The 25,628-nt window shown below is 37.0% G+C and overlaps 1 protein-coding gene across 4 annotated transcripts in view; it reads left to right on the forward strand.

Moving 5' to 3' along the window:
* Positions 1 to 1,722: 1,722 nt before the first annotated feature.
* Positions 1,723 to 25,628, forward strand: part of LOC105228709 (dynein axonemal intermediate chain 4) — a 122,007-nt gene continuing 98,101 nt past the window's right edge. For 3 of the 4 annotated variants that reach the window (XR_007422706.1, XR_007422707.1, XR_007422705.1), the window contains exons 1-3: positions 1,723 to 1,856; positions 1,918 to 3,626; positions 4,428 to 4,640. Coding sequence is in view for 1 of the 4 variants with exons in the window: in XM_049456031.1 (XP_049311988.1) it covers positions 1,842 to 1,856; positions 1,918 to 3,626; positions 4,428 to 4,640; positions 5,102 to 5,336 (2,172 nt within the window). In the remaining 3 variants the exon portion in view is untranslated. Of the gene's footprint in view, positions 1,857 to 1,917; positions 3,627 to 4,427; positions 4,641 to 5,101; positions 5,446 to 25,628 lie in introns of those variants that run through there. The other variant, XM_049456031.1, reaches the window with a different exon arrangement.

The following is a 25,628-nucleotide window of genomic DNA, read 5'->3' on the forward strand; positions in this document are numbered from 1 at the left end:
CTCCCGGTTGTTGTGTCTCCCTACAATTTGATTGACGCTTTTCCCACGACAAAAAGGTCGTAAGTGATCATTTTTAATATCTAACGATTTTGTGTCTCCTCATAGATGAAAATTCGGTCCACGGAGTGTTCTGTGCGCACCCATACCTTGAGGTTCTTTTTGTATCCAGCCTTATTTAATCGATTCTAAACGATTGTTTACGCAAAGTTTAGTTCCTGGGATATCAAAACAATGCAATGTGGTACATACCTGTCGGATTCATAATACAACTGATATTTTCGACAATTGGTCTCTGATATATTGCGTATAAATATATATAACCCGATCAGACATATACAACGTGATAAAGAGATTACGAAAATCTTTACTTATATCAATCATATTTTGAATCATTACCTTAGTAAATATTTTAATATAAGAAAAGTAAATTTGTATTTGCAAACTAAATCTCAAAGAAGAAATACTTTGCAAAATTCTTGAAGAAAATGCTGAACATATTTTTTTTTGATAACTCTCAGTGCTTCTTCATTTTGTTTAAGTGCATTTACGCCCCGCAAACATTCCTCAGCTATAGCCACCCTTTCCTATGTTCGCCAACGAATTTTCCATTTCAGAGCGACTTGGTGGCATGCAGAGTTGCAGCCACAAGCGGAAATGGGTGAAAAATAAAAGAAAAATTTATAGTGAGTGTTTCGAAAAGGAACAATAATCGGCAAGACCGTCAGCAAACGTCAACAACCCGCTTAGAGCACAGTTAAGCCAGCTACTGAGCTGCCAAAATGCATTTTACGAATTTCACGCAGCTAAAGTAAACACAATTTTGCGCGGGTTAAGCGTTGCGGATTTTCGCTTTATCGAGTGGAAAGCTTATTCAAATTCTTTTACGTTTTGTTGTTGTTTTTATATTTTCCAGTGGAGAGACAATGTTTTAAATTGTTGCAGTAATAGTGGTGCGATATTGTGGAAAAACTTAACGGAATTATTATTAAATGCCAAGGAAGTCATAGTATGAATGGAAAATGGAAAATTTTCGAAAAAAAGTGTACAAGTGTCGATTTCTGTCAAAAAATTTGTTTTTCTTTGGAAAGGTACGAGGTTTTCTGCATGCCAGGTATTTTGATAATTGTTTTGGAGAGTCGGCATAATTATAGCAAAACAGTTTCTACAATTACAAACTTTATTTCCATATTGTTTTTAACATAATCTAGATTGGAACCGTCATCATCCCTCCAAGTGATAACTATCAGTCTATAAACCTTCCAGTTGTCAAACGCTAATTAAGGTTATCCGTAGCGCCAATACTAAGTAGCATTGCGTTAGGTTATACAAGCAGGCAATATCTTAGGTGAATAATCTCTCAGTAGGATACTCGGTTAATAGCACCTTGATATCCAGTCATATAGGAAGGAAATGAATTCTACGATCTCGGTTGACCCATTTTCTGCAATACTTGTAAAATACCTGGAGCATTACTAACTAACATCACGTTACACTGAGCCGAATAATGCAGTTTTGACATCCTGTGACTTATTTGTAATTTTATTTCAGCAGTAAAGTCTGTAAGCCCACAAGGTTTATTCAAAAATGCGTTCAAAAAGAGAATATTGAACAGTGCAAGAGTAATTTCCATTTGACTGAGTTCTTTTCCATTCCAAAACTGAGTGAGCTTGTTCAAATGATTTTTTCGTATACTGACACTTACAAGAATCAAAAAATCAATCATATATACATACTTATATTTTGAAAACAACATATTTTTTCACACGCAATTTTTTTCTTAGAATTTTTCCGAGATCGATTGATTTAGTTTCCACTTATTCGCTGCGAAAGTCAAACTCACAATGTCGCGCAAAACCGTGAGAAATACTTAGGAATCTACAAAACCTGTTATTTCTTTTCATATTTTCATACTTTTAGTTCGGCGAAAAGAAGAAGAGCCACATATCGCGCGTCACTTACAACTTCGCGTTGAGCAAAGAAATCGAAAATGCGATGATTTGGCGCCAATCCTTGGAACTAAGGGATATTGTACGTGGTAAAAGCATAGATGTCACACCCAAGCTCATTGATACCGATACGCGGTCAACGCTTCGATTTCGCAGTATAGCCACCTATGCCGAAGATCTTATAAAACAAATGACCAAAAGCTCCAGCGTACAAAGTTTCAACAGTCGCCGAATAAGCATAAGTTCAGTGAAAGCCAAGTCCAGTACACGTCTGGGTCTGAAGCTTTCACTGGATGAAATCATACAAGCAATTGGATCGAGCGGTTCGCTCCACGAATATCATCACTATTACCATGAAATTACTTTTGCCAAACGAGAACCATTACCTTTTATAAAAGTGGTTTTGCGCAAGTCGCCAGAATTCGTGTTATACCATCAAAACAGTTTTACCGTACCGAAAGGCAGTGCAGAAGCCGAGGCTGTCGAACATGACAATCAAATTTACGATTACCTAACAATAGGTAAAGGCAAGGTACGTCGGCGTTCCGATGCCGAAACGCAGACCGTCGGTGTGCTTATGAAGCCGCGCACTGTCAGTACAATCCCAAAGAAATTCGGTGAAAGGGCGGCCTACGTATCATTTTTCGAAATGTTCGACACCTACCAACAATTACTCCAAACACCGACCGCGTTCAATGAGCGTCACTCACTAAGTACGGGCGTTTTAGATTTAATTGCAAAAAATCCACAATTCTCCTACGCGGCTATGGTGTTGGAACGTATATTGGCTAGCAATTGTTATCAACAGGGACAACGCCGTTATCGCAACATGAATATACCCACTAAAATGGACAAATATGCCGAGTATAAATATTCGCTGAATCTGCTCTATCGCTTGATACAGCCCAAATTTCAAGGTGGCCTGGATAAGCGGCGCAAAGCTATTGCCGCTCTAAGTTTTTGTCATGGCAATGGTGATCTAATAGCCGTCGCTTATGGTTTCTATTCGGATGCCTCGAAAGTGACCGTGCCGAATGGTAACGTCTGCGTTTGGAGTATGAAAAATCCACAAAACCCGGAACGCCACTACAGCTATCCAGTGCCGGTATCAGCAGTTGAGTTCTCACCATTTTTACCTTTTCTCCTTGCCATTGGCCTCTACGATGGCACAGTGCAAGTGCGAAACATAACAAAACCGGACTATCCGCCAGTTGCGATTTCGCAGCGTAGCGTTCTATTGAGCTGTGAACCGGTGACCGCCATACAATGGATCCGCCAAACGCAAGAGAATGCCGCCGAAGCAGATCCATTTTTAGCGCTAACTCGTGATGGCAAAGTAGCGAAATTTCGCATTATAGCGAGCCCATACCTGTTGGGTATGCGTCAGATGGAGCTACTGCGCATCGAAGGCAATCCTGAGGGTTTTCAATCCAAAAATATTGTAATGAACGAAGAAAAGTCGCTCGATTCGGGACGTAGCGCTAGCGGTTTGCATCTAGTTATGCATCCGGTGCAAAGCGATATCTATTACATACTCACCGACGAGGGTTGCATACAGAAGTGCTCGTTGAATCACACACATCATTACTTGGAAATGTTGAAGGTCCATGAGGGCTCCGTTAACCATATGGATTTCTCACCTTGGTCACCGAAACTGTTTCTAACCTGTGGCAATGATTGGTGAGTTAAGCGTAAGGACGAAGAGAACAGCCCTAATTGTCCAAACATGCGTGTATATTTTGTGAATGCTCGACTTTGTTCGTTTCGTAATTTACTTCGTCGCTTGTTATTCGATTTAGCTCTTAACACGTTGGCATCTGATGTATGAACTGTGATCACGACAAAAAACTACCCCCAGTTTCCAATGTATCACCGGTGATATACGTCTAGGCCAAAGCCCAATATGTATTTTTTTCCTCGACACCTGGGAATAGAGTTTTGTCGTGATCTCCGGTGATACACTGGCACCCAACGTGTTAAGGTAGAATAGTAGTTTGAAGCAGAAATTGCGACTATTGGATTTTGCAAAGCTTATACCCTGAATAATTTTACTTCATTGAATTTCATCGGCTCCATTTCTCTCGGAATTTTTGGGAGAGTAGGTAATTACATTGTGATATATAGTATACGGGATTCACTTCCTTCCTCCATATGGAAAATGTGACTTCATATAGAATTCGATGGAATTTTCATTTCTTTGTGAATTTTCTGGAGATTTTGTAACTCTTGTTCAGAATTTTGGTGAACTAAGTCAGTGCCTATGTGGAGCTGCGAATCAATTGGAACCAGAGTGTGTTATTTTTTAATCTATAGATTATACGACGACAACGATTTTCTTATCTTTTTGTAAACTTAGTTAACTAAAAAAGCATACCAAAAATGTATGTTTTTTTAATAATTTTTTAATATTTTTTTTTTAATTTTTCATTTTTTTTTAATTTTTCATTTTTTTTTATAATTTTCAATTTTATTTATTTCCAGGACCATTCGCATTTGGCTGGAAGGTATTTTTCAGCCTCTAATAACCCTTTCCGATCGCTATATGCCAGTCCATTGTGCCATGTGGAGTCGCACTCACTCTACGGTAATTATTGCTGTCAATCGGGAAACTGTTGACATGTGGGACTTACGACGAAACTTATTGGACCCTATATCAACCATAAATATTGACTCTTCGTTTCATACTTTAGCAAAGTGAGTAACATTTTAAATACAAAATATATACTCCTACATACATATCTAGAATCACACAACATTTGATACGAGATAATTCTATTACATAATATAACATAATTTGGCAAGAAGTTTGTCTTTAAAGAGATCGGATCACTAACATCGATCTTAAACAAGTTCTTGTATGAAAAAATTTTTATTTTCTTCTAATTGTTGGGTGCGTCGTCATAGTTAGGAATTTTACTATAAGTTCTTATATATGGGCATCAAAACCATCTCTATTATCTCAAATCGCTCTCAGAAATTCAAATTGAATCTACAATTTTTATCAAAAAAAACACCACAGTTTACCACACATATAGTACATTCCAAAACAACCACATCCAAAAAAATTATATTTTCTCAAAGCACTCACATCACATTCAAAAACTTCGTTTTCGCTCAATTCTGTACTTTATCCATATAACATGTTCTTAATGCAGATTGAGCTTATGCGGCCGTTCGCTTGCTCTCGGCAATGAACGTGGCAACGTGCTGATGTGCAGCTTCGAACATATGCCCTTCCAATCCCACAATCAATACGCTGAGTTGGAGAAAGCGATCTACAATGCCATCAAATTGTCACCGACTTTAATGCAAGATCTGAAGAACATTGGCTACTTTGGCTACAAAGTGGAGAATCATCATTCCAAGTCTTCGTACTGGAAATATAAATGAGCTAAACTTAAACTCATATTTTTACTAATATTATTATCACATAATAATTATTTTTTGTACTTGTAACTTGATGTTGCAGACACCAAATATAATATTAATACAACTTTAATATTTTGAATGGAGTGTGAACTGGTCTTTAATCGGTTACCGATCGGTTAATTTGGTTTATCTGAAGTACCACGCAACTTCGATATTTGGAGAGTGCTTAACAAATATTATGATTGTTCATCTCGAAAAATGTCAAAGGTAAAGAAAAGGTTAAGAATATTCCGTAAATTTACCCCGCACAAGTAAAATTTTTATGTCCGAAATAGACCACAATAATAATGTCACAAATGTACGCTACAGTGAACGTGTTTTTTAAATATTTAAGTCTCATTGAGGCAATGTCCTAAGGGCTTTTTCTTTACAAAACTGGAACTGTCGGAACTTCAAATCTGTCGGATTTTTAAGTACCATGAAGATTATGTTCAGCATAGCACAACAGATACCATGGAAAACGGAAAGCAGAGGTAGTTTTATTCGAGTAAAACTACATACAGTCGTCCTGTTTCCCAAGAGATCACGTAACCTGATTATTATTCCATTGTTCCAATATTCCAAACATTCGTTGAAAAGCTACTTGATGAAGTGTTTTGCGTGGAGTTTTAAAATCAAGAATCTCAGCGAGAAATCATCGTTCTTTTTCGACTTCTGTGGAAAACATGCTTAAACTGAGCAAAATTGCCAAAATTAGACGATTTAAAAGTGGTGCTTTTGAGTTGAAAGACGAAGATTGTCCTGGTAGTTCAAAAAGTTTGAAGGTGGGAAAATAGAATCACTAATCGATGAAGATTGTTTCGAAGCACTGCAAAACTCGCAGAATCTTTGAGGGTCACTCAAGCAACCACTTAAAAGATTTCAAAAGAAAAAAAAATCAATGAGAACGTAGCACGGCCAGCACCAAATCAAGGCAAAGCCGAATATCTATGAGTACTAAAAGCTTCTGAGCCGGGCTGAAGTTATTAATGAGGAATGCTAAAAACAACAGCTCAACACCGAAGCGAACGATTGCCGAAAAACGACCGACTACGAAAGACTAGAGACGAGGTAATAGTTTTGCATCATTATATGAGAAGTTTTGCCTCACTCGCATTATACTCCCATTATACTTCGCCCCTTCTGAATATCACTTAATCGCTGGAATAAGCTTCATAACAGAACAGGGTAACAAAAATTGGCTTGATTCGTTCTTATCCGCCAAGTCGGCGCACTTCTTTTGTTATGTTAATGACGTCGTACTCGTATCTTTCGTTCAGCTCATCGTTCCATCGACTGCGGTAAGGCCGACTCATCACATGTCATCGTCTATGCCTCATTACCATATAGCACGACGGGCACGATGAGTGACTTGAAGAATTTGGTCTATGTTCGTCGAGAGGACTTTACTTTCCAATAGCCTACTCAGTCCGAAGTAGAACCTGTTGGCAAGAGTTATTCTACGTTGGATTTCGAGCCTGACGTTGTTTTTTGCTGCTGGTACTGGTTCTTAATTTACGAAATTATCTACGACATTATCTCGAATTATTCTTTCCTGAAGTATATTGAAGAAGTCGCATAATAGGCAGTCGCCTTGTCTGAAACCCCGTTTGATGTCGAACGGCTCAGAGAAATCCTTCCCTATCCTGTCGGAGCTTTGTCAGTTTACACAGCGGTATTAGTTTTGTGGGGACATAGTTTATGCCGCTGCCCAGCTCTTTTTCTCATCCGTGGATGTTCTTTGTTTTTACGTGGCGGTCCGAAACCCAGCGCATAACCCGAAAATATTTTCATAAAAATTACCGGATACACCAATCGGTCAATTATGGCTACTTTTACAGAATATTTTTTGTTAAATCCTAATTTTACGTATCAACTTTTTACAAGCCTTTAAAACTCAAAAATCAGATTAAATCGTGAAATGTTTGTAAAAATCAGATACTTTCTTCACATGCCTAACAGCAATTGTATCGCCGAGTCATTGCGTCCCATGACGTTCGTCACTTCTTAATGTTGCCTTGTCATGTCATGTCATGTCATGTCGTTCGATGTCTGGCACGCCTACGCAGTCGAATGCTTCAATTCGACGAAAGCTCCAGTGCCTGTCAACTCGCTCGGCTAAACTGTCTCACGAGTATTACTATGTACATACGAGTGAACGCAAATATACTCTACATAGCGTATACTGAGCGCTCTACATATGCTTATCCACATACAATTGTATGTTTGTATGTCTACTCATAGACATTTAAATACCAGCAAAATCAGTTAGTGCTAACCCTGGGAACCATTACGCGAAACTGACAATGACTTTGATTTCCTTAAAAACCCCCAAAGTAGGCAGGGCACAGAGACGGCGAAGAGTTCAAATAAGCAAATCAAATGCACGCAATCTCATAAAGGAAACCCGCTCACACTCCACCATTGATCTTTAATCCGTCCCGAACGCTTTTTTTCATGTCGTCTAGTTTTTCCCAACAGTTTGCGGGTGTCAAGTGACATTGCTGACACCAGCAATCGGCAGCAGAATGCAATAAAACTGTTGCCAATGTGGGCAACAGCATAAAGCCAGCACGAAGGTTTGCTGTGGAAAATGTAATAAAAACAAAAAACCACTGTACAATAACAAGAAATTCCATTGACACTTGCCGGAGTGTTGCTTCTTGTTTTTCTTTCGCTTTTTTCTCCGCTTCTTTACTTTGTAGAAGTATCTTTGATTCTTCCACTGGTAATGCAATGCTAGCTGTCAAATGTGTCAAAGATATGTTGCTTGGTAACGGATATGGTGACGATTTCTTGCTTGGATAAACACACAAGGCCATAAAAGTCAATCACTGGAATTGAACTTTATTCGTGTTGGTTTTAAGTTAATTGAATGTTTCAATCTCGAACCTTTAAAGCGGTTAAGTGATTAAAGGACATACGCACATATATTGAAATATAGAAAATATCGTGGTTTTGATTTAGTCACAGTTTTCAAATTTTTTTTGTACACAAATGCTTTCTAAAATCTCGTACATTTGAGTAACCGCCTTAATTTAAAAAAAACATTAAAATTTGTTACAAAAGAAGAAAATGAAAAAAATCAAGAAAAAACCTTAATACCATTCCCAAAAACAAAATATTCGATACAAGCACTTGATTTCGATCACCATCTGAACAATTTCTTCGAGGATTAAACCTTTTTCTTGAAAAATATGCCGAATTTCGAAAAGATATCTCGTCAAATGAAACAGTTTTCTATATAAACACTTGATTCCGATCGTGCAGTTTGTATGGCAGCTATATTCTGTAATGGTCCAATATCGGCGGTTCCGACAAATGAGCGGCTTCTTGGGGTGAAAATAGTCAACGCAGAAGAATACGTAAAACAAAGAACAAATTCACGCAATTTTTTCAATTAAACTTCCAATGTATTCCATTTGATAAAAGAAACTTTCTCAACAAGTTAATTCTTCTAACTTCATGCCAGTCTCAAGCCCAGTAGCTAAAAATGTCTGTCTTGGGTAGGCCGCCTTATGCGGTTCTTGGAATTGTTTGTTCTTTAGTAAATCGCGGCCATTGTTAACTTTTCCCTGTTGCCACAGTGTATACGAATATGATTATGCTATGATTAAACCTGAATCATAAACCGCAGATATGTACAACCTTATTTGACATTCGTTTATTAGAAAAGTAAAGGATTTAAAATACTCTTACTCGTGACATGATTTCTTTTAAAAAGAATACGAATTGTGAAGGAAATTCAAATATTTTTTATATAATTTGAAGTACAATTTATAGAAATAAGTTGAGAGTATAACATCATGTAAATCCACTGCATAACTTTTCTTGCTGGAACGAATTCGATGAACCCAATTTTCGAGTACTTTGTCCACTAAATCAAGTCGTATGTCATATCGTATGCACATTCAATGTTGACTTGAAAAGTTTGAAGAGAGTCTGGTTTACTGCTGAAGACCAATGACTTTAAATAACCCCACAAGAAGTAGTGTAATGGTGTTATTTCACAACTTCTTGCGGGTCATTCAATGTTGCAATTTCTTGAAATAATCGAGTCTCCAAATTTCTCTCGCAATAATTGGTTATTGTCAATCACTATCGCTCTCCAATGACAGTCGCAGTGTCAACAGCTCCATTTCGAAAGAAGTATGGACGATGATTTCACCAGACCAAAAACCACACCAAACTTACTTCGGTAAATGTAATGATTGTTCGTGAATAATTTGTGGATTTTCTTCGCACCAGAATCGACAGTTTTGTTTGTTTACCGCACCACTCAGATGAAAGTCGGAAAAGATGATTTTCTTAAAAAAATCATTATAGTTTTCAAGTTGTGCCAAAGCAATATCAGCAGAGCTGTTTGAGACAGTGCCAATTCTTGAGAACGTCTTGGAAATCATAATATATCATTTCTATTGGAAACCTCGGTATTTGAATAAGGAAAACAACTAGTTCTTTTGAAATTTTGATATTCCAAAAAAATTACTGCAAAGTAAAATGATTTAGTATTTTAGAATATGTACTCAGTTGTTATAGAGAATAAAGCTTGTGTCCTGCCGACTTCAAAGGTAAGGTGAAAATTATGTCGTGATATGATAATCCATGAATTTTTCGCATTGGGTCTAAAATATTTTTATTTCACTCAGCCTGAATACGTTCTAGACAAACCTCATCATCATCGCAATTCAACTTAGGTTTCTAGTAATTTTTTCGATCACAAAAATCGAACATGTGCTTCAGGAAATAAATCGTATAGGGCGTAAAAGGAATATAATTAGAACCCACTTCACTTCATTATTTATTTCGAGTCTTATACATAAGTATACTCGTATCTGGAATTATTTAGTCTATGACCTATAATATTGTAAGTTAATAACATACAAATTTGATTATAATATATACACGATTTTGTCGCGTAAGTAATCTTGAACTCTTTCGCAACATTGTTTTTACTCTTGCAATATGTTGCTAAAGTGTATGAGAGTGTGAGATACATGACTGAAATTCACGGATAAGCCTTCTCTGACAATGGTATGTCTGTATGCTACAAATGGATTGAATGAAATCAATACTTCTCTAGGCCCCATATACCCCATATAAAGATTTTCGAACTTCCGATTAACTTTATACCGCAGATATGATTCAATATTAGAATTATTTTTGTAAAATTACGAGAGCGTGTTTTTCTTATAACGGCTAAAAACTCGCCCCAGATCCCATATAACTAACAAACTGAAGATGAAGACTTTCTGAAGGTACTTTCCTGGCTTTAATCCTTACAAGTTGCAAGAGTATAAAATGTTTGGTTATTCCTGAACTTTTCGTCTGCTAATTTTTATCATTAATGATTGACATAAACATCCTTTCGCAATATAGGCATATGCTTGCTATTTTCTTACCTTCGTATACATTATGAATCCATATTTTAGTTTGACAGATATTAAAATAGATTACAGTTTCCAAGGCCATCCTACGAGAATTCATTAGAATCAGATACAAAAAATGTACCACTCCTATCATTTTGGCTTTTTTCGAGCGATATAAGCAATTTATTTGTATTTTATACATCCATACACACAGTATATATTTTTTATGGCAGTCAACTGCTGTGGCTCCCCAATAAACTTCAAATTGCTTAAACTTTATACACCGAATATTTGTTTTTGTGGCGGAAATGTTGGTGATTCCCAAACGGAAGTCGAAATTTCCGATTGCGTTACTCAGACACGCGAACACGTTTATTTACAGTTCGTTGTATTTAAATTACATTGAATTAAAATGCTAGTTCTGGGAAACTTCCTGCGGATTTCAGAGTAGTTTTAAGATGGTCATTACATGAAGTGCTTATAAACATGACATAGCGTATACTTATGTAGCTTTACAAGGCTCGTGGGTGAAGACTGGTGTGCAAAATTATGCAGAGGTGTGTCTTTTCTCTCCGTGGATCCTCAGCTTTATGACTTCTGATACTATCACATACCGTAAATAAGAGCAGAAGTTCGACCAAAGTTCTTTTTCTAGAATTTTGAATCTACTAATCATCGAGGGACGGCCCAAACAAAAAAATTCAGATTTATCTCGTTGGAAATCAGTTTTGAATACTGAATTTAACAATTTTCTCTAAATAAGAAGAATTTCTAATACTGAGATTCTGACACAGAAATAAAAATATATAGATTTCCAATTTTATATTCTTCGTGCGATTTCGTTGTATTTGACTTCCCTTGTCGGATAAATCGTCAAAGGATGCATTTCTAATAATATGTGGTAACATTACTTTGGGTTTGGTCTATTGATGGATCCAGTTTTTGCAAAGAAAAGCTCTGTCCTGTCACACGGTTTTATTGTGTATATAAAATATTTCCCAGAATAATTTTGACAAAAGTTCTTTGGTGACAGTTCCACGTTGGTTATAACGTTGGATGCGTTTAGATTTCGTAGACTTAACTTTGGCCTGTGAAAGCTCAGCCGTCCACCTATTACATTTCAATATTTTTTTCTTGCTCTCATTTAGCAGTATGATTTTGTGGCAGTTGAAGAATTTCGGGAGCGAATTTAATTGACCGTTGTTATTGGTATCTCTGGATATCGGGCAGTCTGGATTCGGTAATATTTTGAAGAGTCAACAGGTAGATATAAATTAATATGAAGCGAAAAAAGGACTTCTGTCCAAAATTTTCAGTAAGCGACTTGACATTACTGCTTCCATGTACAGGAAAAGCCCCGTGCAATGTAAATATTTTACAGCACCAGCCGTCAGCTAAGACAAACAACATTTTCATACTCCAATAACTTTTTCTAGCGACTCAACGCCTGTCAGTTGACTCTGCAACGCTCATGGAGTGTGTTCTGTTATTCATGCTAAAATTTTCCAAATCACTTTGAGGGCAAGAATGATAGAGACACGAAGCGCGAATGTGGACCGAATCCAAAAGCGAAGAAAAACAGACCAATAGGCAGGCAAAGCATACGGCGACAATAGTGCGGTAGTGATGATGTGGCTTGGAGGTGTGTCGTGTTTGTGTAGGCACCGTTGTTATGCCTCTGCATAGGAGGCCCAGCAGGCTATTTTGATTTGCGAGTGCAAAGGGAAACAGAAGTTGGAGTTAAATAATATTTGTGTGGCGTTGGATAGAGGTATCATCTCTCATAGTTTTTGCAATCAATTGTTGCTTTTATTGTTGTCATTGCAATTGCAATTCCGGTTCGTTCTATTGTTTTGAGCTCAACAGTGAAGGTTTGATTGTTGTTGACAATTTTTTATTGTCAACTTTTTGTTTTTGCTTTGTTTGTGTTACTCTGCTGTTCCTTTTTTAGTTGTTTTCTGTATTTTTTTACTTTGCCTGTCAACGGACTGTCATCTGTCAACCCAAAATATGAGTTCATATAATAGTTTCTGGTTGATGCCTGCAAGCATTTCCAGGTTAAATAAGGTTTTGCAAAACAGTTGAGAGTTGTTTTCATAAAGCAAATATTATGAAGGCTAAAAGAGAATATTTTAATTATAGTTGAATAGTTTTCGTAGCTGTGATTTCGTCGTAAAATAATCTGTAATGAAAGTCGTTTTTGATAAAAATATTTAATTCTGTGCTAAACTATTGAACTTAACGCCAAATAAAATAATGCTTTTTCTAAAACAAGGCAAGAGATACATTTCTCTGTGTGCGCAATTATTTATTTACTTAACATGTACTATTTTATTGAAGAGTTTTAGATAATTTTATATTGACATTTGGATACGAAATTGCGTCAATCTTCATAATCACCTTTTGTTAAGGGAACTCGTACGTCTGTAACAAAGAGGATCTTCATCCACAAAACCTGTAGTAAATTATGTATATTTTTAGAAACATACGTGTTTAATATTATACTGGACGAAGCTGACTGAGCCAACGTTTCCACACTAGGAGAGGTTTGATAGTGAAAAGAATACTTGTTTTTTTGTAATTCTAAAAAAAAATCGAACTTTGCAAATCCTTACTGATCTTATTCCTTAATGGAAACCCCGCTTTATTTATTTTAGCCTTTCCACTTTAACCACAGTATTATAACAAATATGTATAGATGCTTGCTTCGTTTGTTTCATTAACCATTAACCCGCTGACCGCCCTCAATAGAAATAACATTGACTGTTTATATATATATATAGTATATCTACCAAAGCAATTATGCAATGTGCAATAAAAATCCTTTTATGTTAGCGCATTAAGTGATATGATATATTTATTTAATGCATGAGAATGCAATTATTGTTTATCAAAGAATGACAGGCACTAAAGCGACCCATTAACAAAGCCAACTCGTCTGAGAGCTTCTTTTATGCTGAATTTCATACAATACGCGTATAAAAAATCTATTATGGATTTATGAATTGCGATGTTGTGAATGTGTTCACTGAGGTAATCAGAAAACCATTAACCTTGAATAACAAAAACATTATGAAAGCAAAAAATATCCTGACTAGAAAAATATACGCACATATGCCTTAATATATGTCGCATCTGCCAATGCTATTATATGTATATCCAATAAATATGTAGTTTATGGATTTCATTATTATAACGCTACCGATATACTGCTTAAGAAAACAAAACCATTTTCAATTCAACATGATCCTAGACGGAGAGACGGTTGTATTGAAGTTAGGTAGTAGTTTCGAGAAAAAACGCGTTTAAAAAAGTGTGTCTACCTACCTACCGGGCTAGGTACTGCGTCACTAAAGTAACTGTAGCTCTTAAAATAATTTTAATTTTTAAAAATCCTTTAGAGGATATGTTCTTAAGGGTCTAAACTTTAAATATATGAAAAAAAAATCGAATTTTTCAAAATTCTAGAGTAGAATACCCCCTTAAATAGTATATTTTCGATAAATTTTTAGTAACACATATTGTTTGTACGATACGATACCATACTGGTCTTATATATATTTTGAAAACTTAGAGCTATAAGTTCCTTTAACTTCTGCAATATTATGGGAATAATCCAATCCGGACCGGCTGCTTTAAAAGCCAAGAAGCGGTTTATATCGTATATAATTTTTTTTTTCTCGCTTACTACCATATGTGGTTTGGTAGGATTGGTTTGATATATTTGCATGTATGCCAAGTTGTATCTTCACAGCGGCTTGCTGACTACCAGGGAAGTGTGTTCACCAGAGTTTCTCTGGGGATTCTTCAGCCTAAGAGGTCCAGGCTCCAACTCTCGTCTATCAATAAGATATATTGAGATGATCTTTGAACAAGTTTTTCTAAGTCTAGCTGGAGCCCTCTAGCGATGATCAGAAAGATTGTTAAGAGTGTGACTTTTTTGCTTTTTTGTATGTCTTCAAAATATGTTGGATAAGCGATGTACAAACTTTGTTTCGAAGTCCTGATCTTTTGTTTTCACACAAGTCTCCAAACGATTAGGCCATATATCGAATGCAGTTTATATTTGTATTGACGAGATCTTATTGATACTCTCCGAATAAGTATTTAACAAGCTATGTTCTCCAAATTTGTCCAGCAACTGTAGTCCATCCGATTCAAATCTGTATAGATAGCCAATCAGCTGAAGCTATTTACATAAACCAAGGCAATACTATTATCTTAACTACTTTACCCCGCCTTCTAAAATATTCTGCTGGTACATTTCTGAACCATTTGAACGCCCTTACAGGAGTCGCCCCACCAAACGACTATAACTTTCCTCAAAACTGAAAATATTTTCCCTTCATAGCCGTGCTACTGAATCTGCCGTTTGCATTTTTTGACCTTAATGTGCTTCAAGTGCGTTGTCAGACAATGACCTGTTGACCGACGGTAGGTTTTCTCTCACAGATTATATGGAAACAATATCGAAAAAGTCTTGACATTAATTTCACTTGATATAAGTTGCTTTTTTTTAAAGCTGAATTGGCTTGAACCACGCGAGGAAAAAAATTTTTTGAAGATCTCTAACTTCATTTTGATCGATCAGTTTGTGTGTTAGCTATTTATTATAGTGGTCCGTTATCGATGGTTCCAATAAAGCAACAGTCTTTTAGGGGAAAAAGACTTGTGCAAAATTTTAAACGGTATCTCAAAAATTCCTTCTGTGCGTTACAAACCTCGTGGCAAACTTAAAATACCCTCTTCAGGTTATAAATACAAAGCGAAATTAATTAAAATTAAATTAAAAAAACTATCGGGATTCTTATTTGATTATAAATCTCCTTTAGTCTCGAAACTAAGTTTATTCCTAGGTATATTTGTATAGTCGGTTTAGAAAAACTACGAATTGGAAATCTTCCACATTGACTCCGTATAAAAAATTAAACAGTCGCCTAATTTATGTGTGCCAATAGCTGAGTTTTATATAGTGGATTCCGGCATATACTCGTATATTTATGTCCACACATCCTTTTACTCTTGTAGGCACATGCCACTCACAATGGACCATTTAAATGCCGTTTTTGTAAACGTTTTCTAACAAGCCGCTGCTAAATAATTTAAACGCACACATGTGAACGAAAATAATGAGCCACAACAACACAAAAAATATATTAGTGGTGTATTTTAGGCACAAGAACAATGCGAAAGCGGAATTCATGTAGAGTTGCCAGCCGAGGTCGATTTTAGTAATATAAAATATAGGGTTTTATCAAAAAGTATTTTTTTTTAATAAAAAAAAATTTTAGAAATGTGAAACAATGATTTGGGTCTTCCTCAATTGATGCGCTAGCGGCAGCAATATTCTTGACACTACGGGAACTTCTTTGCCTCACTGGCACGGGAACATTTTGTACTGTGCTTGTGGATTTAAATTTTTCCACAAGAAGCTCAATTGTTGATCTGATAGGACGATTATAACGAACATAAATTAGTCGCAGGGCTCTTGAAATTGAGGCCACTGACTTCGAACTTCGGTGTAAATATTAATAATTTCGACACGTTGTTGGATTGTATGTATATCTGTTCATGATGAAATGGCAAACCTTACTGAAGAGAAATGTTAAAAGAGCGGAAAAAATATGGCGTCGTTTGCTGTCCCTATCGTTCTACTTTTGTAGCGTCCCTATTGAAAACCCCGTTAAACGATATCTATATTACCGCGTAGTCTATTGTCATCTAGTCCAAAGTCAATAAATTCTTAAACCAAAAAAATTATCGTAGGATGAGCCATACAAAGGTTAGGTCAGTTTAGATGGCTGACAGCCTCAGCAAGGCGGGGATCACAGTTAAGCTGTTAGACAGTCTTTTGTGAGGCTATACGAGCTCCTGTAGTTGGATCAACTATCCAAAACAACGCCCGGAACCAATCCCAAACCGGCTTCGGTGTTTTGTTTCTATTTTTGCTTCCTATTTCGCCAGGATGTGTAAAAGTATGAGATTAAAGGGTACTTGTTTTAATCTGACGTAAGCGGGAGGAAGTGATGATTGTCGATCGGACAGTGTCCAGTTAGATCTTCTATATCCACTGAAAAGTGGATCTGTTAGAGAACGAAGAGTTCCCTTGATCTTTGATGACTTATCCCGTGACAGAAGCACATTGCAACTGCAAAGCTGCTTGTAGCTGACCAACATTTAGCTGGTCTGCAACCCAAAGGTTGAGTACTCAAGCCGGCGAAGCCAACGTTTAAATTCCACAGTTCTCGAGACGTATTAAAAGTACGTGTTTTAGCAAGCTCTCCAGTCTTACAGTTTCCAAATATTCTTCTACTAGTCTTGTGCGCCTAGTCCGCGAAATCCAAGCTAATATCGCTGCTCTATCTACTATCGAAGGGGATAGTCACCACTCTGAAAAAGACTTCCTGGGGATGGATAGCAGCTCTCGGAAGGATCCATTTTACTATAAATTTTTCCGATCATTAGATCTACAGCTATTTTAGTGAGAGACGTTACCTTGGTCAGTGTCATTCCGATTTTCATCTGCCGACTCCGTCTTCTCCCTATTAGATTTTAGTGAAAAATTCATAATTAAATTTCTCCATACATTTAAGTGTAAATCCTTTTGATCTTCTGACTATTTTTTTCTAAACTTTTCATTAAACAATTCTCAGCCACTTGGCAATCCCCATTTGTGGCGCGCATTGTTCTGCAACGAAAAGCGATTATCAAACACTTTGTAAACACACAAGCAGTAACGCATAAAATATCCGGCCTGAGAGCCGCCAACAGACACAATGTCATCAACGCACTCAAACACATGCATATCCAGGTTTTTGTTGTATGTATGAAGGTGTGCAAGCCCATTTATTACGATATTGAAATGACAATGTCGCCGTAACTTGTTCCGCGTGTTTTTAGTCTGCTTTCCGGCGCACAAACACATGCGCGCCAAAATGTGTAGAGAAAAACAAAAAAGCGAACACCAGCGCACCAGCGGAAGGAAAGCGGATGTTGGCGATAAGATTGCGCGCGTACACTCATTCGTGAAATTCACACAAACACACACACGCACGCTTATTTACACGTTGATTTTTTTCCATATAAATGAGCAGTCAACAGCTTTGCAAGTTTTCCATATATTTGAGGTAATTTTTCAATGAAAATTGTGTCTGGCTGCAAGTTATCTGCGCAAATATACATTGTACTCACACACAGACAAATTCTACATTTTCATACATATGTGTGTATGTGTGTTAGTATGCGCGGCATGCGTGCCAATAAACTTTACAATACCCTCACCAGCTCACCTTTATTACCACATTCACGTACCGTTTACTTTCTTTCGCGCACAGTCCCGCTCGCCTTAGCCCTTCCACCCCTTCGCCAGTTTCCGTTCAACTTTCACGCATTCAAGATTACGCTATAAACTGAGATAAATTTATTCTCTAAATTGTCGCTTGCCATGTAAGTTACACTCATACAGCTGTGTATGTGTGTGGATGTGCGCCGGCAATGTTTGTGAAATTGAAAGCGAAGCGCTTAAACGTTGTCCTTGTTTGTGGCTTGTTTGCCCTTTTGACTGCCTGCCGAAGTTTGTCAATTAATCGAGTGAATGAGCTGCGTTTAATTGAAATTTTATGGTTCCGCCGTAAGTGCAGCTGCGGCATTTTCTTCTGAATTTTATACAAAAATTAAAAGGTGAGGTGCTATGTGGCAGGTTCACACATACACATATGTTTGTATAGTATAAATATATTCGCATTAATTTGAGTATGTAAATCTGCATGCCACACTTTAACCCTCACATAGGAATGTGGTGTGTAAGGTTAAAATAATATCGAAATAGGGGGGAAAATTTAAGATAACAGCCTTCTGAACATCAAATGAAAATCACAGTTTTTTATGAAAAGAAATCTAAGAATTTCTATAGCGTTTAGCTGTGATATTGAATATTTTATTCACATATTTTCAAATAAAGATTTTTTTTCCTTCCGACAGCTTCTCGGGGAGAATATCACGTGGGCAAAACTACAGATCAATATCTCAAAAACTGGGAGCAAGTTTCTCCTAGTTGTCGAGCTTTAATGTTTACATGATTTTGTATCTTTGTGGCATGTTTCGATGTCGTTTCGCGAATGACTTTCCGAACCGTTTTTATGTGAAGATCACAATGAATATCTGAACTGTATATGTATCACGGGGCATGGGGTTTCAGCGTTTGTAGACTATGATTTTATTTGATGTTGTTAAAGGTGATTTCTTGCCGATTTATTTTGTCAGTTTTGCTAGTTTATTTTGCAGTTGGCAGCTTAGGCATGTGGATAGTAAACAAAATGTATAAGAGTGGTCCCAAGACACTTCCGTGGGGTACAGCTGTTTTTATTGACTGTATCATAGTATATGGTTGTCCTTGCTTGATTCTGAAGTAGCCGTTGCTCATGTATGAGGTAACTAGGTCAGTTAGATACTGTGGAAATAGAAGTCTTCATTTATAAAGTAAACTATGGTGCAATACTCTATCGAACGCCGAAACTTGATCGTTTGTGAAATGTTGAAACCTAATTCCAATTTCATGAATTGGTATGAGGACCATTTCTTCAATTATGTTCTGAAGTCTTCTTATAATTGCAGCTGCAAGTAGATTGGACAAAATGGTAATTTTTTTTCTGTTAGTTAGTTCTGTTTTATATTGAGGAAACTGCGAGATTTGCCATTTTTTACGTAGTTTTCTCTTTTTCTTTATGATATCAAAATCTCTTATAGATATTTTGTGTAAAAGTTTTTTGTTTTGAAACAGGAGTACTTCTCCAAGCCAATTGAAAAGTTTTCGTAAAAGCATTAATGCATGAATAACTTTGGAATATTCCCAATCCGTATGGCTATCAGAGAGATATCATTACCCCTGTCGGCCAGCTTGTCAAGCTCTTCATACTTTTCGGCCCCCTTTTTTCTGTCTGCAAATGCGTCTCGCTTCCCTCTTCAACTCTTGGTATCTATCCCATCCCGCATGTGTTTTGGCCGATCGTAACGTTGCGAGGAGGCAGTTTGTTTTTTCTCCGCTGCGACACGGCACTCCTCGTGGTACCAGCTGATAATTTGCATTCTCCGAAAACCAATGGTTTCGGTTGCAGCTGTACGTAGGGAGCTTGAAATGCAGTCCCACAGTTCCCTTATACCGAGTTGTTGACGAGTGCTCTCAGAGAGCAGGAGTGCAAGCCGAGTAGAAAATCGTTCGGCTATTTGTTGTGATAGTAGTTTCTCGACGTCGATCCTTCTTTGTATTTGTCGACGTGCGTTTTTGCTGCACAGAAGCGGGTGCGAATCTTGGCTGCAACAAAGTAGTAGTCCGAGTCGATGTTAAGATCTCGGAGGTAGCTTGATGTATTTTCTTATGCTGGAATCTAGTACTACTAGTAGATAACCAGACTTCGGGCCCCGGTGAAGTCGACCTGCATCGATCCATTTTGGAACGTTTCGCCGTGGAGGCAGAATTTACCGATCGTAGTGCCAAAGATACCTTCTTTGCCCACCCTGGCGTTAAAGTCGCTAAGCACGATTTTGATATCGTGGTGGGGGCAGCTGTCATAAGTGCGCTTCAAGTGCTCATAGAAGGCATCTTTGGTCACATCGTTTTTTGCTTCCGTCGGGGCGTGGGCGCAAATCAGCGATGTGTTGAAGAAATTCGCTTTGATGCGGATTGTGGCTAGACGTTCATCCACCGGAGTGAATGACAGTACTCGGCGACGTAGTCTTTCTCCCACTACGAATACCACACTGAACTTGCGCTCTTTTATATGGTCACTGTAGTAAATGCCACAAGGACCTACTCGTCTCAGTCCTTGTCCCGTTCATCGCATTTCTTGGACGGCGGTGATGTCAGCCTTCACTCTAACGAGGACATCAATCAGCTAGGCGGCGGCACCTTCCCAATTAAGGGACCGAACATTCCAGGTGCATGTCCTCAAATCGTAGTCCTTATTTTGTTTGCCAAGGTCGTCATCAAAAGGGGAGTCTCTCATCCGAGGCAGTTGGTAATTTTTCATTGGGGCCGCTTTTACGTGGAGTGTCCCAAACCAAGCGCACAACCCTTTGAAGGGGGTGTTTCGCCTTCTCACTTTAGCTCGCCTTAAAACGGATGTTCTTTGGCTACTCAGAGGATACTTGGTCTAGGACCGGCAGTCGTGAGCTGCTTGAAGCATATGTAAAAGAATCGTTTCTGGACACTTCCAAGTGAATTGCGATCACAGAACTTTCCTCACTTGCGTGAACTTCGACACTTGACTCCATCCTCCCTCTCTCTCTCTCTCTTTGCTCTCACTATTTGCTGATCCGCATTAAAATTTTAGTATCATTAAGTTTAATATGGCATTATAAAATAATATAAATTTATGGATATCAATTTGGATCTGCTCTAGCAGCAATCATTCATAGAAATTTTAAATCAGGTGGAACAAATTTAATTTTCACTTAACACTGTATGGAAATAAGCAAATTAGAAATAAATTAACGATAATTAATATTATTATACTACATACTTTTTATTGCTTTCAAAAATATTAATAAAATTTATGGTACTTCTTCACCACAAATCTTTGCGAGCGAAACGTGCTGTATATATGCGTCTCTGTGTGTGTGTGGTGTACAGATATAATTGTTACATGCTCGCATGAGTTCTGCTTTAATGTGTGGTCAGTTGTGGTTATTTTGCTGCAACACCAGCACGACCATGACTGCTGCCGCAAACAAAAACAACACCACAGCAATTCGAAGCGCGCAACAAAAGTCAAATATATGTATATACTCGTACTTGCATGTACATACTTTCATATAGACCATACATACCCACATACATGCAAACCACATAATTTCCAGCTCGGTAAGCAACAATACAATTTCCAAGCAAGAATTTTTTTTCAGCGCAGAGATAGTTGTTGTGCTGTTTTTGTGTATATGTTTGTGTATGTGTCAGTCTGTCTAATAGTGGTTCAAGCATTCTGCGGAAACTAAAGAAATTTGTTGAAAATTTTGGAAAATTGGCTACCGAAAACTATGCTACTCGTCACAAAAGTAAATATGCTTGCCTTCACACACACACATACATACTCACGTGGACAGAATGCTTGGTATTAAGGGCAAAAATATAAATACGAACTTATTAAGATTTATAAACATATACTCTCATACATACTTACATATGTAGGCATGTACTGTGGTGTTTTTTGTTGTAAGCGTGTGTGTGTTTGTGTGTGTACGCCTTGACCGCTTGCGAAATTTTGCTCTCCAGACCACAGACATTTTAATAAGCAGAAATATCCCCAGGGAATTTGAGCAACATATTAATATAGCTTCTTAGAATAATGCCGGTCGGTCTTTTGGCCTTTTTTGCTAACAAATTCTAGTTCTACCCCACAAGTTGTGTTAACTAGTTAGGCATTATTTGAGGATTAGTTTGGTTTTGGGTATTCCATGCAGACCTTTTAGGTTATATTTTTAAAATGGTATGTCTATTTTCAAATTTAATAAAAGTTTCGGTTTCACACTAGTCAAAAATAGCCAAAATGATATGAGCTTGATGGCATTCCGACTAATTTCATTTCAGACAGTTATGCCTTGTTAGTGGTAGGGATCTATTTGCTGTCCAAATTGATACTAATCTATAAAGCATATTTTATGGAAGAGAAGCATCAATAAAATTGTTAATATATTGTTTGAGCCAATATGAAAACCAGCACTTCCGCCTAGTGAGATCATTGACAAATTTTGGACTAACGATATTTTCTACCGGGTGGCAACTATCAACGAGTTTCCTGTTTGCTTAGTTTTTATTCTAACATGTTCGTTTTTTGCGTCCACAATTTGAGATTAGCAGTTTGTTGTTCTTAAATAGTTGTTGTACGCAATGAGCACTGACTATTTTACTTTAATTTGATTTTATGCTTCGCCAGCTGAAGCCACAAATGCGGTTACTCACAAGCAAATATGCAACTATTGGTATGAATTGAGTACAGACGAGTATTATTTCGAATTTATTTTCTTTTGTTGTAATTTTTTTGCAACCAGGGAGGCAGAAGAAACACTATTTTTGATTACTTTGTTTGAAGAAATGATTTAAGCAAACAAAATAATTATTTATATATTTTACTTTTATTTTATTGTATCAATATAGTAGTATTAAATATATGTATATATGTATATTACTCCATTCTTTTGACATTTTTATGTTAATTTATTTTTTAAACTTCTAACGCGTAATATGTTATAAAATATTATCTTGCAAGAAGTTCATTAAGAGTATACTAGTTTCGTTCTCCTAACCTAAACTCAATTGACCTCTGGAGTTGTTTTGATGCACGTTGGTTGGCTAGTTGGATAGGTTCAAAAATTCCCTTAAACTTAAACTCTTAAGGTGCTCCTATAAAACAAAAAAGTAAGATATAAAAACCTAATTTGGTACAGAATGGAGAGTCAAATGTCACATCAAGAAAATATAAGTGATTAGTATACGCTTGTCTTTCTAAACACATAATGCATTCGGCGATTTTTACGATGAGTGAAATTATTTATGAAGAAGTTCCATTAAATTTTGTGTGCGGAATCAAAACTCTGTTGCCAAAACAATGGAAATGAATGTTGGAAAAAGTCTTCGGTGAGCAAATGTGTTTGATTGGTACAAATCAATTCAAAGAGCGTGGAGAACGCGTTGACGGCGTCCAGGACGGATATCACATCAACTGATGATCAGCACGTCAATAAAATAATAGAATTGATGCTTAAAAATGGACGATTAACAGTAAGAGCATTTACTGGCAGCTTTACAGCATCGCAAAGATCAGTGAAAACCATTTTAAAATATCATTTGATCCATAAAAATTCTTTTTAAAAACAGCGTCTCGTTAACGTCTGTGAAACAATGATTTCCGACTACCACTACTCCTGAAACGTATTATTACTGGCGATGAGCCTATGATCTATGCCTACGACCCGGAAACAGAGATCAACCGGCCGAATATCGTGACAAAGATGAGCCGAAGCCGAAGGAACCACGCAAAGCAGGTCTAAAACAAAAGTTATGAAGTTGCGGTGTGGTGCACTACGAATTTCTTCCGCATGGCTAAACTGTCAACAAGGAATACTCTTTGAGTGTTATCCGTCATTTACGCAAAACGTTTCGAAATAGGGAGCCGAAATTATGGGCAGATCACTCCTGATTTCTTCACATATCTAAGGACCAGCTCGATTTCAACCAATTTTGGTACATAATATTCTTCTAGCATTGATATTTCACAGTGAAATCGGACTTTCAACCACATCTACTTCCCATATAACACAATTTTGCATTTCATACGTTCACCTTCCAGTATACAAATGAACAAGAAATTAATATAACGGCATACTACCTCACACTAATAATTCCTTTAAAATATTCCACCTTATGACCAAAAATCGTTCAAATCTCACAAAACTGTTCAAGCCCCTAAGTACCGAATATGTGAACCCCAGAACCTATAGTTGACTTTCTTCACGAATATCGCTCAATGTGTGAGATATATAACTAAAATCCAGGAAAAATCTTCTCCTGACAGCTTATGGCTGCGTGTCATAGTTCCCACACAACGATTTTCGAACTTCCAAGTTGACATTGCATATACCGCATATATCGGCTAACATGTGAGTTATGTCTGTAATGGTTTTACTGATAAATGTGCCTAAAATGGATACAATTGGGAAAAAACGTGAAAAAGCCTCCGTATAGCAAACACATAACATCCAGATAATTTTACTCCATATGATTAGTGATGGTATGTGAGGTACCTTAATGAATCTTAGGGATCATTTGACTAGTATGTCGCATTGACAAAAATAGATAAAATCGGGTCGAAACTATAAACCGACCAATACGCACGAGCTTTTTTGTGAGCAATTGGCAAATTGTGTGGTATTCAACGTGAACAACTTTTTTACAGTTAATTCTTCATGCATGGTCCCACTAAGGCCTATAGTTTTCTCAATCTCTCGATAAGTCGCATGACGATCTTTCAGTATCAGTTTCAGCACAGCATCAATAGCTTCCGGAAGAACACTGATTTTGGACGACCTTCACGAAGTTCGTCTTGGAGTGATCTACGATCTCGTGTGGATTCATCACACCATCGATAACCAAAAATTTAATAATCTTCATCGTTGTACTGTTGCGGAGTTAAGCCACATCGATCGTTAACCTAGCAGACTATATGTTGATCAGAGCATGAATTAACTACCTAAACTAGCATAAAAACATGTTCTCGAGTATACTTGAGTAATACCATAAGTTAATGCATTACTTGGCTGAAGGTAATTCCCCGGCTTTGAACCTCAAAAATTTGAGAGAGTATAAAACGTTTGCTTACACCCGTACTTAGCCATTCTAGATGTTTGAATTAATTATAAGTAATTTAATATTTCTAATCCATTTTAAAGCATTTTATTATTTCTGCTTATAGAATTCATCTAATTTTTTTGCTTAATATAAATATTTTTGATAATTTTTTATGGTTTATTTTACGGTATCAAGTTACTTTCTTTTTAATTAAAAACTTTCCCTTTCCTATTTACACCATATTTGTGCAGGAATTTTAAATTTTAAACTAAATTAAAATATAAAATCTTCAATGGCATTTAATCTTGTTAATTTCAACTATTATTTATGTCAGTTTAGCTGTTATCCAGTTTTATCCATCCATCATTGAATGTACGCTCTTACATACAGCCTATGCAGCTCTCATCCCACTCCATGTATCCGTTTTTCTCCGCCGGATAACTGGCGCCACTGCGCATGTGTGAAATCAAATACCCACACATGTGAAAACGGCCTACAATGCCCAGTGTGATTTCCCCTGCTTGCATATGACAGCTTGAGCTCCTAAGGACGAGGTTACATTCCTAC

Source organism: Bactrocera dorsalis, chromosome 4 (assembly GCF_023373825.1).
Source record: "Bactrocera dorsalis isolate Fly_Bdor chromosome 4, ASM2337382v1, whole genome shotgun sequence".
Classification (NCBI taxonomy): domain Eukaryota; kingdom Metazoa; phylum Arthropoda; class Insecta; order Diptera; family Tephritidae; genus Bactrocera; species Bactrocera dorsalis.